This window comes from Mytilus trossulus, chromosome 5 (genome assembly GCF_036588685.1).
Source record: "Mytilus trossulus isolate FHL-02 chromosome 5, PNRI_Mtr1.1.1.hap1, whole genome shotgun sequence".
In the NCBI taxonomy this organism is placed as follows: Eukaryota; Metazoa; Mollusca; class Bivalvia; order Mytilida; family Mytilidae; genus Mytilus; species Mytilus trossulus.
The window spans coordinates 16,914,260-16,929,756 of NC_086377.1; the positions used below are offsets into that span (position 1 = coordinate 16,914,260).

The following is a 15,497-nucleotide window of genomic DNA, read 5'->3' on the forward strand; positions in this document are numbered from 1 at the left end:
CACATCACCATCACCAAAATACAATTTTGTCATGAATCCATTTGTGTCCTTTGTTTAATATGCACATAGACCAAGGTGAGCGACACAGGCTCTTTAGAGCCTCTAGTTTCTATGGTCGGGTTGTTGTCTGTTTGACACATTCCCCATTTCCATTCTCAATTTTACATGTATACCAATAAAATAAAAAAAATAAAAAAATCTAAATCACAAGACATTCAATAGTAGTACATGTATTCAACATGAAGATAATTACAACAGCTATTGAACATATATGCAAATTATGTATGACTTTAGTACTTACACTATATTTCATGGTTTAAATTGTTCCCCATGTTCACGATGTAAAAACATTAATAAGCAAAGTCATGTTAAGTTATGTTTTAATTAAACAAATACATGTATATATATGGACCATAATTTGCTATTGGGCTCCGTTTTCTATAACTATAGAAAAGTGATAAAATGTGAATTACTGTAAGAAAAGTTGTAACTACATCTAAAGATGCCATTATTTTTATCAACATACAAGTGTATGCTACTCTTCCCTAGAAAAAAATTTAAAATATACGAATTTCAAAGATTCTACAACCGTATTTTTGTGTCGTTTCTCGCGTAACTTTTTGCTTCCGAAGAGCATAACGCTGACTGATTTATAGATAATCGTCACCGGCAAATTCGTAACTTTTGCTTTCAAATAACAAAGAACATCGACCAATAAGAATAGTGAGAAGAAAATGCCGAGAACTATAAGTATTTATGTAGCAGATGTAAGAACAGTGGCGTGATTTTTGTGTCCGATTTCATAACGCAATTTTTAGATGATGTAATCTGCTTTGTTGTAATAGAATTCTTAAAAACAATATGCAAGTATGAACTCTCACGAGATGTTCAAACAGGTAAATCCGAGATGATTTACATTCTTGTTTTGATCTTCGTAATAATTAAGTAAGAAAATTACGTTATCGTTATGCGTTACATTTGTGATTTTCACACGAAACAGAAGTCCAGTTATTTATTAAAATTGTTTTTGTCCTTAAGTTCTAATCAATTCCGGTCATACGTGAAACATAAATGCCCAATGACTTGACGAAATGGATTTCATATTTGACAGACGTTAGAACACACTTCGTTTCCCGATAATGACTTGAAGAGTCCTTGGAAAAATCAATCGAAATTACGTCTCTTATCATTGTACCAATGCTCGATGGATTGATTTAACTTCAGCAGTAAATATTACTGGATATTTTAGGTGAATTAATATAATTTAACAAAAAATACATGTTAATATACTGTTACACTTGGAATGTACAAAGTTGGAATCTTGTCACAGTTTTTAATTAATATTTTTTATTCATGTTCTGCAAACACTTATCAGAAAACGCAATAAACTTGTCAAAGGAGAAGTAAACTTTTACCATGCATGACTTGAAAGGAAGTCCTTTATTGATTTTAGCCCACTAAAGTAGGTTAAAATGTGGAAACCATGTAGATGGTGTACAGGTCACAAGTATCACATTGTGCCTATTTTAAAGATTTTAATTCCAAGTTAAAAGTTTTTTTCTTTACTGGATTTAAAGACTGTTACATTGCCAATGATTTGGAATAAATTGTATATAACTGGAATATCAAAACCAAATATAAATACATTTTTTTGGCTTAAACATCAAGATACAACGATTATGGTATCCTGTATCAATGAAGAAAATATGGAAAATTCTGAATAAATTGTACTAATTGTTTTCAAAACAAGCACATATTTAGGAGTTTTATAATACTGTTACATTTAAGATGGATTTTAAGAAAAAGTATACTGTTCAGATTATTTTAAGCAGATTTTGCAATAAAATAAAACTAAAAAAATGCTTTCGGTTTCTTATGGTTTCCTGTCAGGTTTAAAAAAAACTTTAATATAACATTGAAAATAGATTTTAAATATTAACATGAAGCAAGTAACACTAGTAATGGTGTTTATTTATGCCTTTTGAATTATATTGTGCAAAATAAAGAAAATAAAGATTGGTTTCCTGTTTGGTTTCATGTCACTTAAACGGTGAATCAAAATGTATTAATTTATTTCTCGAAAAACAAAATTGTTCCATTCATACTATTCTAACACCAACACAACCCACAAAATAAAAGTTAAAATTTTAGAACTTATAAAAAAGGATACAAAAAGAAACCAAAGGCCGAATACCAAATTATGGTCCATATACAGAAAATGCTTCCACTATTTTGAGTCCATATTGTTGTTTTATTGTATTATTCAAAATATTTAAACAAATATCAAATTTTATGGTTTTAAAATCATTTTTTTCAAATGAGTCATTTAAGAGGAGATAACTCTTTTAGTGTAAAGTTTATACTGGGCTAATAGGATTTTTTTTAATTTTTACTTGTGGCACGAAAACAAGTTCAGCGACACCATGTTTTCTTTCTTAAAACATATTATGAAACGAATTTTCTCAAAAATTATTTCAAAATTCTATCTCAAAGAATTTTTTTATGCACTCTTATAAATGTGTTTTTTCATGAACAAACTTCACCAAATTTAGGCAATTTTCAACGACTCATAGCTTGAAAACTAGCACGGTGACCCATACTTTTTATTATATATTTAGAAAAAGCATAGTAAAATCATCATTTTGGCAAATTATAAAAAAATTCTGTCTCAAAAAAGATTTACTTATTATGATCTACCTTATAAAATATACAGGAAAAATAAAAATTCAGTACTTACATTATTTGTGAACAAAACAAAACAGTTTTATCTTTATATAACCACTGGTGTGTTCACTTCCAAATCCTGGATAACTGATTTATACCTAGTGAAATTAGCTTGTATTTATTCTGACCACCAAGTCAAATATTGTTACACAACCTATTTGAAAGCCTTATATTAAGATCACTGCACAATCTTTCAAACTCTATCTACATGGTGCACATAAATTCATTTACACATTATATTATGCACATTCCGTAATGGTAGAAGGGGAAACCATGTTACTTTTATAGCTATCCTCTGTAATCTAAGTTTTTACATATAATTATTATGCTCGACTGTAAAAAAAAATGCAGTTTAAGTACTGTCAAATCTGACTCACATTTTGTTCATTACTGATTTATTCATGTGTTACAGATTCTAGTTCCAATCCTGTCATTGTCAAGGTAACCAGAGAAACAGGGTTACCAGATTTTGGAGGTCATAGTCCTATAGGAAGTAAACATGAAGATGACAGACTGAATGATGATACAGGGAGTGTTGAAGAATTCCTTACAAGAGACAAAGGTAACTATTGGTTATCCAGGGTTTTAGCTAGGATTTTGAGGGCTTTAGTCACTTTTGCGCGTGATAAAAATCAGCCTTAATTTTTTATAAAGCAAGGGATCTAGGATGTTTATCAAACTAGCTATACATATATGTCCAAGTCCTTCAAGGACTAGTCTAGGATCATTGAAGACTTTAGGATTGCTAATGTAGGCAGTTATTGACAATATTGAATGAATTGACTGATGTGATGCTAAGATATGAAGATAAGAACAGGGATCTGGTAATATGGTCAAAACATCACTTCAGTTATTTTCAGGGCACACCCCTTATCAACAAAAGTTGGGTGCCTCTATTTTTTAACCACTGCACAAATGAACTTGTAACGACTTTTTCACTTCACAATCATGTATATGGGCAGGAATTCGCTAATGCTCCTTTAGTGTGACATTGTAAGAAAAAAATAAAAATCATTATAAGCTTCTAAATTTTTTACAAATTATTGCTACAAATGGTGTCCTTCTATTTGTAACCAAAAAAATCATTTTTAAACTTGCGTCAAATTGGAACCAAAGCAAATAATGAATTTGGAGCATGTAACATGGACACTTTTTCCAAATTGAGATTAATGATTCCTTAACTTATTCAACATTCAATATCATATATATTGATCACAAAACATTGTCTATCATCAAAACTCTAAAATGTATATTTTCATTTCTTTCAGAAATTTTGTGAAAACAAGTTTCTTCTACTTTTCTGTCAATGTTACATGCAATGTTTAAGAGAAAAAATACACTAAGAATCATTTTCTTTCTGAACATGTAAAGGCTCTTTTTCATTGTGTTACCCTCACATTAAAAAATTGTATTAATATTTTTGCAATTATCTCATTTCTGTCATAAAATAGTGACTTAAATGTTGCATGTAACGTGGACACAAAAAATATGAATAATGAACCATGCCAGAATTGACCTTAAAAGATATAAAAAGCCTCCAAACAACCATCTGAATGTAAATTAAACAATAATACTGCCACATTTCTCATATATGATATTATTTAAATTGTGGTTAATACCAAAACCATTCACCTAAATTTCAGACAGCAGACATATTTTTTAACTATACCAGAAGTTATGCTTGTTCATGGTGGTACACTATGGAAGGCTAAATTAAAAGATATTCAAATGTCAAAATAACCAGAAAAATAAAATTAAGACCAAAGATAGATCAATTGATGAAGGAGTCATCCAAAATTTCCACAACATGAAACATTTTTATATCAGTAAGTAAGCAACCGGTTTTTTTATGCACAGGGATGAGATTGATCATGTTGATAAGAAGACAACCACACAACCATCAGCATCCACAAGTTTCTCACTCAATAACTAATACTGACAAAGTAAGGGTACAAAATGATTACATGTATCCCTCATTCATGTGACACAGTTACACTTAAAACTAATAGTATGAAAAACCAAGACAAAACATGGACAAATCTACAAGAGGTTGATACAGCTGCATTTATTGAGAATCTTATTTTCAATCGTTTACATAACTTCTATAAAGAACAATTTGGGTTTCATCTTTGAGGTTGTTGTCTGATAGACATATTACCCCATATCTCGTTTTATTTCTGCTGGTTAATCTTACATTTATGATAACTTTTTAAGGTTTAAACAATAATTTTATTTCAAACATTCAAAACAAGTTTCTTGTTTCTTGTTTTCTGTCTCCAACATCTTCAACTATCTATCTGAAAAAAGAAAAAAACAAAACAACAATTAATCTACCCTCAAACAGAACCAAAATCCATGCATAGATTATAAAATTTACAATAATATAGAAACACTCAAATATCTTGTTTCGATTTTTCAATGCCATTTCATCTTGAAAACTTGTTACCTAAACTACAGGAAGCCACAATTTAAAGGGCCCCATAATGACCAGTGTAAAACAATTCAGAAGAGAAAACCAACACCCACTAGACCATAGTCCTGTTTTCAACTTTATTTGGCCTTCTTTTACTTTTTTGTTTCATTGGCGTCACTGAAGAGTCTTTTGTAAACGAAAAGCTTTTGTGGCCTACAAAATTTCAATTCTGGTATCCATGATGAGTTTATTATTATTATTTTGAAATCAGAAGGAGCCTGAACCTCTTATAATGCAAAAGGTATTCTGGAATGTCAATTATTGGCATAACAATTTAAAAAAAAATGTTACAAATTGAATTCCTCATGATTTCTATAATGAGCATCAGTAAATACACATGATACATGTGTTGACTGGTGATTGAAAAGGGATAAATAAACAAGATTTTGAAATAACTATCTTCCACACTGCTGTAGAATAGTTAAATTGGAGATCACTAGTATGTCTGCATGCACAGTCACCATCATCTGGTTTTCTGACACAGAAAAACACTACTATCTGACTGGCTGAAAGGACCGTCACCACCTGACTCACTAATAGGGACCTTATCAGACTGGCTTACACAGACATCATAATCTGCCAGGCTGATAGGGTTATCACCATCTGACAGGCTGAAAGGGATATCACCATCTGACTAGCTGACAGGGACATCACCATCTGACTGGCTGACAGGGACATCACCATCTGATTGGCTGACAGGAACATCACCATATGACTGACTGGCAGGAACATCACCAACTGACTGACTAATATGAACATCACCATCTGCCAGGTTGACTAGGACATCACCATCTGTTGGCTGACAGGGATATTACCCTCTGACTGGCTTACAAGAACATCACAGACTGACTGACTGACAGGAACATCACCAACTAACTGATTGACTGATATGTACATCACCATCTTCCAGGCTGACAGGGACATCACCATCTGTCTGGCTGCCAGGGACATCACCATCTGACTGGTTGTCAGGGACAGTATCTTTTTGCAGCATCTTCCTGAGAGTTTTCTTCGTCACATTTATTGCTGATCATCTTTTTCTTTCTTTGGTTTATATTGCCTGTAGATTTTTTTTATTAAAAAAAGCATGTAAATTTTCAAGACCGACACCAATTTTGTTGTCAATGAAGAAAATACACTTCTATAAAGAATATTTATATTTAGAAATAAAGATGAAGTTTGATGGTGGTAAAACAAGTTAAATTATCAATAATCTCTTTATAGAGCAAAGAAGTTAGTAAATGTTATCAGTTCTGTTCATGCGTGTAACATTGACAGAAAAGTAAAAGGTTGTATGTCAATGTTACATACATGAAGACCAGAAGATATAAGTGGTGTGCTTAATAGTCAACTTTGGAGAAATAATATAATTGCTGCCCAGTAATATCTAATTAATCATTTAGGTTATAAAATGTTATATAAATGTCTGACTTTAAGGAAGTAATACCTTTGCATGTAACATAAAATAATCTTGACACAAAATATTGTTGTCAATGTTACTAACTAGTGTTAAAAGACAAATTAAACAGGAAAACATGAAAACGCTTTAATTTTGTAAAATAAAAATAAGATAATAGCTCCATATGGCAGTAAGTTTTGTTTACGCATGTAACACTGGCCTGAACATGTAAAAGTCTAAATAATAGACTCTGTCAATGTTACATACACAATTTCTTAATGAAAAAAAAGTTTAATTTGGGTTTACTTTATACATTATTTTTTAAAATAAGTATCATAATAATAACTTTGAATATTAAAAATTAGATAAACTGTTGATTTTAACACAGTAAAATCTTCTCATGTAACACAAAAAAGACCTGATACAAAAATCGTAGTCCATGTTACTCATAAAGTTATCATAGGAGCATCAAAGAAATTGTGTGATGACAATATTTCAGATGTTAGTCATTTATAAACTCAGATAAACTCATTTTAAAGCTCATAACAGAGGTTTGGAAATCAATGCTTTTAAAACATTATAATTCTGGGTTATGTATGTAACATTGACAGGAACACCAACAAATGATGAGGAAAAATTGCTGGTCAATCAGGAAAAAAATAAACACAAATAATTAAAACTCATTTATTTCTTTAATATCATTTTAATGAAGCAAATTTAAATTTCAATAAGATTTTATTGATTGAATAATTGTATGCACATTTATTAGGTTGTAGCATGTAACCTGGACGCAGAAGATGTGTCAATGTTACATGCCTTTAAACAATAAGAATTACAAGTAAATATTGTAAAGTCTAGAAATCAAGAAAGATCAACAACTTCTCTGTTTAGAATTCAGCATAAATTTACATTTGATTTAATATTATGCACTGGCCAATTATGCTTTAAGTGTAATAAAGTAATATTGTTTTTATTCTGGTGTCAATGTTACATTTTATGTTTTCAAATTAAGTGGCCAGTTATCTTTATAATGCTGAGAATGAATACAAGTACTAGTTAATCAAATTGGCAATTAATCTGTGGTATTTCATGTAATAAATTAGATTGATAAGGCAAACCGTACAAAAAAAAGCTTTTGCATGTATCATAGACACCTTTCCTTGGTAAATATTTTCGTGTCAATGTTATGTACAGAAATCTCTCCAGCAATAAAATGGATATCGTAAGGGTCAAACCTGTTTAAATACAAGATAAACTTATATTTTTTGACAAAATTGCAAAGCAAGTCACACATCATTATGAAAGAACCTAATTTACACAGAAAGTGCATGTAACACTTCATTGTGAGGTAAAATTAACCTGGTCCCACTCTCTTATCATCTGCTTGATCACTGGTAGATGCCAAGTGTGAAAGATGGCAAAGCCACATTTTAATGTAATTGTCAGTGGGTTGAAATGTGAAAAAAATAATTATGGTAATGCTTACTATAAAAAGTATGCAACTGTTATAAAAAGATGAGTATTATTGGGCAGTATTGACACGAAAATGAAATAAATTTTCTTACCTTCTATATTTTTCAAACTTCAGTTGATTGATAAAAATCATGAAATCCAAATTGTACCCATTGTTGACAGCTTTCAAAATTTGCCATGCTGGACCAATAACTTGTTTCCAAAGCTAATCAGCTAATGAAAAGGTGCATGTAACATTTGTTGACCCGAAAAGTTACATGCACTTGTCCATTTTCAAACGTATTTTATTTGCAGCAATAATCGGATTCTGTACAAAATGGGGTTTCTAAATGATAGACCGATCATTTTGCAGTTGATTTTCAACTATTATAGTAGAACAATTCTTCAGGCATATTCTAAATATGGCATGGGGTTTTGCCACTGCAGAAATGTCACACTTTTTGTCTACAGTTTTCAACTGCCAGCACTTAACAAGTACTGATTTTTTGTTGATTTTTTCAATTGGATCCAATTTTTTTGCATTTTGCAATAAAGACTAACCCACTTTGATATTTAAACAATGTTTATTCTCCAAATTTGCATGATTTCTTTATTTTTTAATTGGATAAACACTATTGACCCTAAAATTTCACTAGCGAATTCCTGCCCATATCCTTGAAAATACGTTTTAATATCTATTTGGAATCAATTTCTTTAATATAGGATAGAAGGATCTGCATCCGTACTTAATGTGACGATTCTAATGACTGTAGACTGTAGATCATGTTTACTTTCGATTTTTAAACGAAATGAAATGAAAACGGGAAGTGACAATTGAATTATAATTTCAGAATAAAACCGGATTCATCTACGATCTTTTACGCATGCGCAATACATAGAACAGGAAGCACCTGTTTGCAAGTGAAAATATTTACGTTTTAAATAAAGTTCATTCTTTTTAATCGAAGTTGTCGAAAGTTTTTGATGAATATTTATATAAAGTATGACGAAAATACGTTGAAATGACGAAACTACGACAAGCAAACTGCAAATTATGATCGTAAGGGAAATATTGAAATTAAAATAAAGTTGAAATGTCCGGGAAGTTTATCAATTTTGTTCAAATGACGAAAATACGACTGAACTGTGAGAAATGATTAAAATGAAATGCTGACTGACTGATTTAACCTAAATAGATTATTATGATGGTCATGTATGAGGTTTTATAATGATAATTAAGGGATTAGCGACCCATCTGATTGGCGATAGGCGGATTACTTGTCATCACAACTTTTAACACCTTTGGTAAACGTTAATTACCTGAGGGTCATAAACTTGTCAGAAACATAAAGACAGGTAGAATTCAAGTAATTTGATGTGTAAATATTTTTACACTTTCCAAATTTAAGTGACGAAATTGATATGAAATATTTTCGTCATTTCGAAAACCTTTTCGTAAATTACGAAAGTGACGAGCGCTAGCTAAATCACTGGTTATCTAGGGAACTCCTCTAGAGACAAAGGTTACTATTGGTTATCTAAGGAACTCCTCCAGAGACAAAGGTTACTATTGGTTATCTAAGGAACTCCTCTGAGACAAAGGTAACTATTGGTTATCTAAGGAACTCCTCCAAAGACAAAGGTTACTATTGGTTATCTAGGGAACTCCTCTAGAGACAAAGGTTACTATTGGTTATCTAGGGAACTCCTCTAGAGACAAAGGTTACTATTGGTTATCTAAGGAACTCCTCCAAAGACAAATGTTACTATTGGTTATCTAAGGAACTCCTCTGAGACAAAGGTAACTATTGGTTATCTAAGGAACTCCTCCAAAGACAAAGGTAACTATTGGTTATCTAGGGAACTCCTCTAGAGACAAAGGTTACTATTGGTTATCTAAGGAACTCCTCCAGAGACAAAGGTAACTATTGGTTATCTAAGGAACTCCTCCAAAGACAAAGGTTACTATTGGTTATCTAGGGAACTCCTCTAGAGACAAAGGTTACTATTGGTTATCTAAGGAACTCCTCCAGAGACAAAGGTTACTATTGGTTATCTAAGGAACTCCTCTGAGACAAAGGTAACTATTGGTTAACAGGGAACTCCTCCAGAGACAAAGGTAACTATTGGTAAACAGGGAACTCCTCCAGAGACAAAGGTAACTATTGGTTATCTAGGAAACTCCTTTAGAGACAAAGGTAACTATTGGTTATTTAACACTAACAGGGAACTCTTCCAGAGACAAAGGTATTTATTGGTTAACTAGGGAACTCTTCCAGAGACAAACGTAAATATTGGTTACCTAAAGAATTCCTTACCAGAGACAAAGGTAACTATTTGTTATCTAGGGAACTCCTCCAGAGACAAAGGTATTTATTGGTTATCTAGGGAACTCTTCCAGAGACAAAGGTATTTATTGGTTATCTAGGGAACTCTTCCAGAGACAAAGATAACTGTTGGCTATCTAGAGAATCACATTCAACATTAGTTTTAAGTGTGATGGATCTAGAACGATACAATTCTAAAAAGTTCTTAGAAGTGTGATAAATAAGTATATACCAACACTTGCAAGACTAGTTATAGCAGTACTGTTAGGAGTATTGAAACAGTGTTAAAGTTTTAAAATTTGTTTTGTTCAAATTCCGAAAAAAAAATTCACACAATTTTGGTCTTTTTGAAATGAAAGTTGGACCACGTTTTTTCAAATTGTTGAAATTATCACACTAGATATAAAGCATCAATGAACTTGTGTTGACTGTTTCGTCACAGTTACTTAATGAATTTTTCCATAGCAGCCCTATCATAAGCCCTCATTTTGATATAGGAGTCTTAGACTAATAAATAAGGCTGATATACATGTAAAATGTCATGTTATACATATAATAATCTATAAATATTGTTTGCTTTTGTAGGAAAACAGAAAACACAAAAGTTCTCAGCCCCCAAATTTTTGTCCCGTGTGACAGATGGACTTGATAAAGAAACCAGTCGGATGTCTCAGAAAGAAACCAGTCACTTATCTCAGAAAGAGGTTGAAATAGAGGAGTCAGAATATAACTTCACAGCAACAGTGGACCAAGACGTTACTAAGATGGAAAATCTCATGGACCATTGGTGTTTGGACCTAAAAAGAAATGTCATGGTAACAACATGTTCCATATAAGTCTTTTATTCTCAACGCTAATCTTTATACTTGTTGGGCTTTTTGATTTGAGCGTCACGTAAGCTTTAAAATTAGACAAAACATGAGTATGGCGTATCAAATTATAAGCCTGGCACCTTTGATAACTATTTTATCAAATTTTATCTTGCTTATTTTGTTGGTCTCATACTGCACATCTAAACCTGAGGTGTAATAAAGTGAGCTGCATCAAATAGAAATCTACCTTATGTAAATGAATAAATTACATCTTTTAACCTATTTCATGTTGAAAAAATCCTCCTAAAAAGTCTGTAATAGTTTAAAAATTGAATTGGTTTGTTATTAGAACCATACAAAACAGAACAAAAGTCATCTACAACTTTTTTTTTGTAATTGATTGTTCCAAAATTAAAGTCTTTTTGCACTTGCATAAGATTGATTTCTATCCAGCGCAGCTCAATTATTGTCAAAGTAGTTTTAATTAAAGGTTATCAACCTTGGTTAAAAATATACATCTATTTGGAGGTGTTCTATCTCTTATAAATAAATAGAGAAAAACTACTGTGGATTCATTATTATTCGTTGGAGACCAATTTTCGTGGATTTCATGGGTAAAGTTGAACCACAAATCCAAATGTCCAACAAATAGCATATTTTCAATAGGCTTTATATGCATACATTTGTGAAACCACGAAATCAAATATCCTCAAATATGAAAATTTTCAGCAATCCACGAAAATTGATACCCACGAAAATAAATGAATCCACAGTAGCTGATAAAACCAAAATTTTGAGTTTGAGCAAATTAACTTGTATTTTTCCTTCGATTTTTTTTTTATAATATTTTTATATCATGCAACTCGCTTAAAAGATGGAAAATTATCGCTAGGTACTAAGGAGGCACGTGGCGTTGCTTATGAAATTGACAAAGTCTTCATAGGTCAAATACATAGGTAAAAACGTTGGTCATCTCAACTCGATTGCATTTCTTGCTTTCGAAGTACCGGCTCAAGCAAAGAAAACCAGTCTTGTTGAGATGATCAACAATAATCTATAATTGCAACACGTTACCAATAGAGGTGATTGGGCAAATTTTTTGCTAATAAAATAAAATAATATGGTGCTAAAACATTTCTAGTTATATCATATAAAAAAGAAGATGTGGTATGATTGCCAATGAGACAACTATCCACAAAAGACCAAAATGACCCAAACATTAACAACTATAGGTCACCGTACGGCCTTCAACAATGAGCAAAGCCCATACCGCATAGTCAGCTATAAAAGGCCCTGATAAGACAATGTAAAACAATTTAAACGAGAAAACTAACGGCCTTATTTATGTAAAAAAAAATGAACGAAAAACAAATATGTAACTTATATTACAATAGTATTTTCATCAAATTGTCTGACATTTGTAGGCAGAATTCAGCCAATCCAAAATTAGAATTGTGGAACATGGAAGACAGCAGCTAGTCAGAGAACAAGAAAAGTAGGTTCTATATTAAGATCAATTGTCATATCATATAGATTCCTACACTCCTCCAGGAATACAGACACAGAAACAGCACACTGTCTATATCATTTTGTATATAGCATGATAAATTACAGGCAAGTGTGGTTTGCACCTGTCCTAAGTCAGGAATCTGATGTACAGTAGTTGTCGTTTGTTTATGTAATATATACGTGTTTCTCGTTTCTCGTTTTGTTTATATAGATTAGACCGTTGGTTTTCCCGTTTGAATGGTTTTACACTAGTAATTTTGGGGCCCTTTATAGCTTGTTGTTCGGTGTGAGCCAAGGCTCCGTGTTGAAGGCTGTACTTTAACCTATAATGGTTTAATTTTTAAATTGTTATTTGGGTGGAGAGTTGTCTCATTGGCACTCACACCACATCTTCCTATATCTATTGGGCTAAATTCCGTTTATCCTGAAGCGGGACAGACAAACGAACAAACACACAGACCTGAAAACAGAATGCCCAAAAATGAGGCATAAAAAAGAACACTTGTGACACTCTTACCTCTCTTTTCCTGTCAATGTGTTTAACTTTCCATTCGTTAAATTTAGTTAAATTTACAACGATGCGTGAACAAAACCGACATAATAAATAAAATAGTCAAAATATGGGTACGGCAATCATCACTGTGTTAAAATATAAAACAAAAGTCCTTTAGCATGTTTAGATGTAATGGCGAATGACTGATTACTTAATTGCACTAAATATAAAAAAGAAGATGTGTTATGATTGCCAATGAGACAACTCTTAACAAGAGACCAAAATGAAACAGAAATGAACAACTATAGGTCACTGTACGACCTTCAACAATGAGTACAGCCCATACCACATAGTCAGCTATAAAAGGCCCCAAAATGACAATGTAAAACAATTCAAAGGAGAAAGCTAACGGCCTAACTTATTTTTAAAAATAAGTGAAAAACAAATATGTAACACATAAACAAACAACAACCACAGAATTACAGGCTCCTGACTTGGGACATGCACATACATACAGAATGTGGCAGGGTTAAACATATTAGTGGGTTTCCCATCCCTCCTCTAACCTGGGACAGTGGTATAACAGTACAACATAAGCAATGATAAGAACGAACTATAAAACATGTTTTCAATCTATTTTTAAACATGTTTTCAATCTATTTCTAAACATGTTTTCAATCTTTTTTTAAAAACGTTTTCAATCTATTTTTAAACATGTTTTCAATCTATTTTTAAATCTTATCAATCTATTTTTAAACATGTTTTGAATCTATTTTTGGAAAGTTGCTATAGCTTGCTATTGCTCACTTTCCATAGCCATCGGCCTCAAACTTATGGTGACAGATTATCGCCATTTATTCTGATTCGAGATAATTTAGTACCAGTGTTTGAATTCTGATTCTTGGAAGGTTCTTTTAAAATTTTCAGTAACTTCTCATTTGACTAAAAAGATTACAGCTTTAATAAAAAAGAATTGAATGTTCACCGACGATTCAGATGAATTTAACTTCATTCTGAAAATGAGTTTCTCAAACACTACTTCGCGAATCTGCCATACGCTGAAGAGAAAATCACAAGAAATCTACGCCAGATTGCGTCAGTTTCATTCATGAAAATTTCGGAATGAGGTGCAAGCCGTCGGATAATTGACAAGTGATAATGGTTTGTTATAACAAAACACAGGTGATAGAATATAAAAAACTCGATAATTATATGTCTAATGTCTAATGTCTCAGTCATGGACGAGTACAGGTAAATACGGTAAATCACAAGAAATCTACGCCAGATTGCGTCAGTTTTATTCATGAAAGTTTCGGAATGAGGTGCAAGCCGTCGGATAATTGACAAGTGATAATGGTTTGTTATAACAAAACACAGGTGATAGAATATAAAATACTCGATAATTATATGTCTAATGTCTAATGTCTCAGTCATTGAAGAGCACAGGTAAATACGGTAAATCACAAGAAATCTACGCCAGATTGCGTCAGTTTCATTCATGAAAAATCCGGAATGAGGTGCAAGCCGTCGGATAATTGACAAGTGATAATGGTTTGTTATAACAAAACACAGGTGATAGAATATAAAATACTCGATAATTATATGTCTAATGTCTAATGTCTCAGTCATGGATGAGTACAGGTAAATACGGTAAATCACAAGAAATCTACGCCAGATTGCGTCAGTTTTATTCATGAAAATTTCGGAATGAGGTGCAAGCCGTCGGAAAATTGACAAGTGATAATGGTTTGTTATAACAAAACACAGGTGATAGAATATAAAATACTGGATAATTATATGTCTAATGTCTAATGTCTCAGTCATGGACGAGTACAGGTAAATACGGTACCGGCTTTCATAAAAAATAATAATTTTAAAATGCATTGTTTTTGTCAAAACATGGATTGAAACTTCAAAGGTTTAAATGCCAAAAATCATTTGAAAACTTTTTTTAAATACATTCCAATGTGGATATATATATAAGGGCCTTCACTCGTTCAGCATGCTCAAGTGGATCAAACTGACAGCAGAAAAAACATTGGTCAACGTCAATTCTTCTTCAGTCTTCTTCCAATAATTTACATCATCATGATCATACCACCTCTGGTGTATTATCTCAAATTCGTAACATATAGCATCCATATTAAAAGCAACCAGGTCAGCATCTACTTTTTAAATAACATAGCTCAGGGTATGAAGACAAGTGCTGTAGAAATGATTAAGGTTCTTGAAATTATGATGATGTGTACCCTTTGGCTTAAATGACTACTTTTCACCTCAAATTTTATATAGATTACAGACAAACATG

At 32.0% G+C, this 15,497-nt stretch overlaps 1 protein-coding gene across 1 annotated transcript in view; it reads left to right on the forward strand.

The window, feature by feature from the left end:
* LOC134718601 (centrosomal protein POC5-like) overlaps nucleotides 1–15,497 on the forward strand; it is a 39,324-nt gene that overhangs the window by 12,082 nt on the left and 11,745 nt on the right. Inside the window, exons 4-6 of the mRNA XM_063581230.1 lie at nucleotides 3,137–3,286; nucleotides 10,961–11,190; nucleotides 12,612–12,682. Of these exons, the coding sequence (XP_063437300.1) occupies nucleotides 3,137–3,286; nucleotides 10,961–11,190; nucleotides 12,612–12,682 (451 nt within the window). The remainder of the gene's footprint in view (nucleotides 1–3,136; nucleotides 3,287–10,960; nucleotides 11,191–12,611; nucleotides 12,683–15,497) is intronic.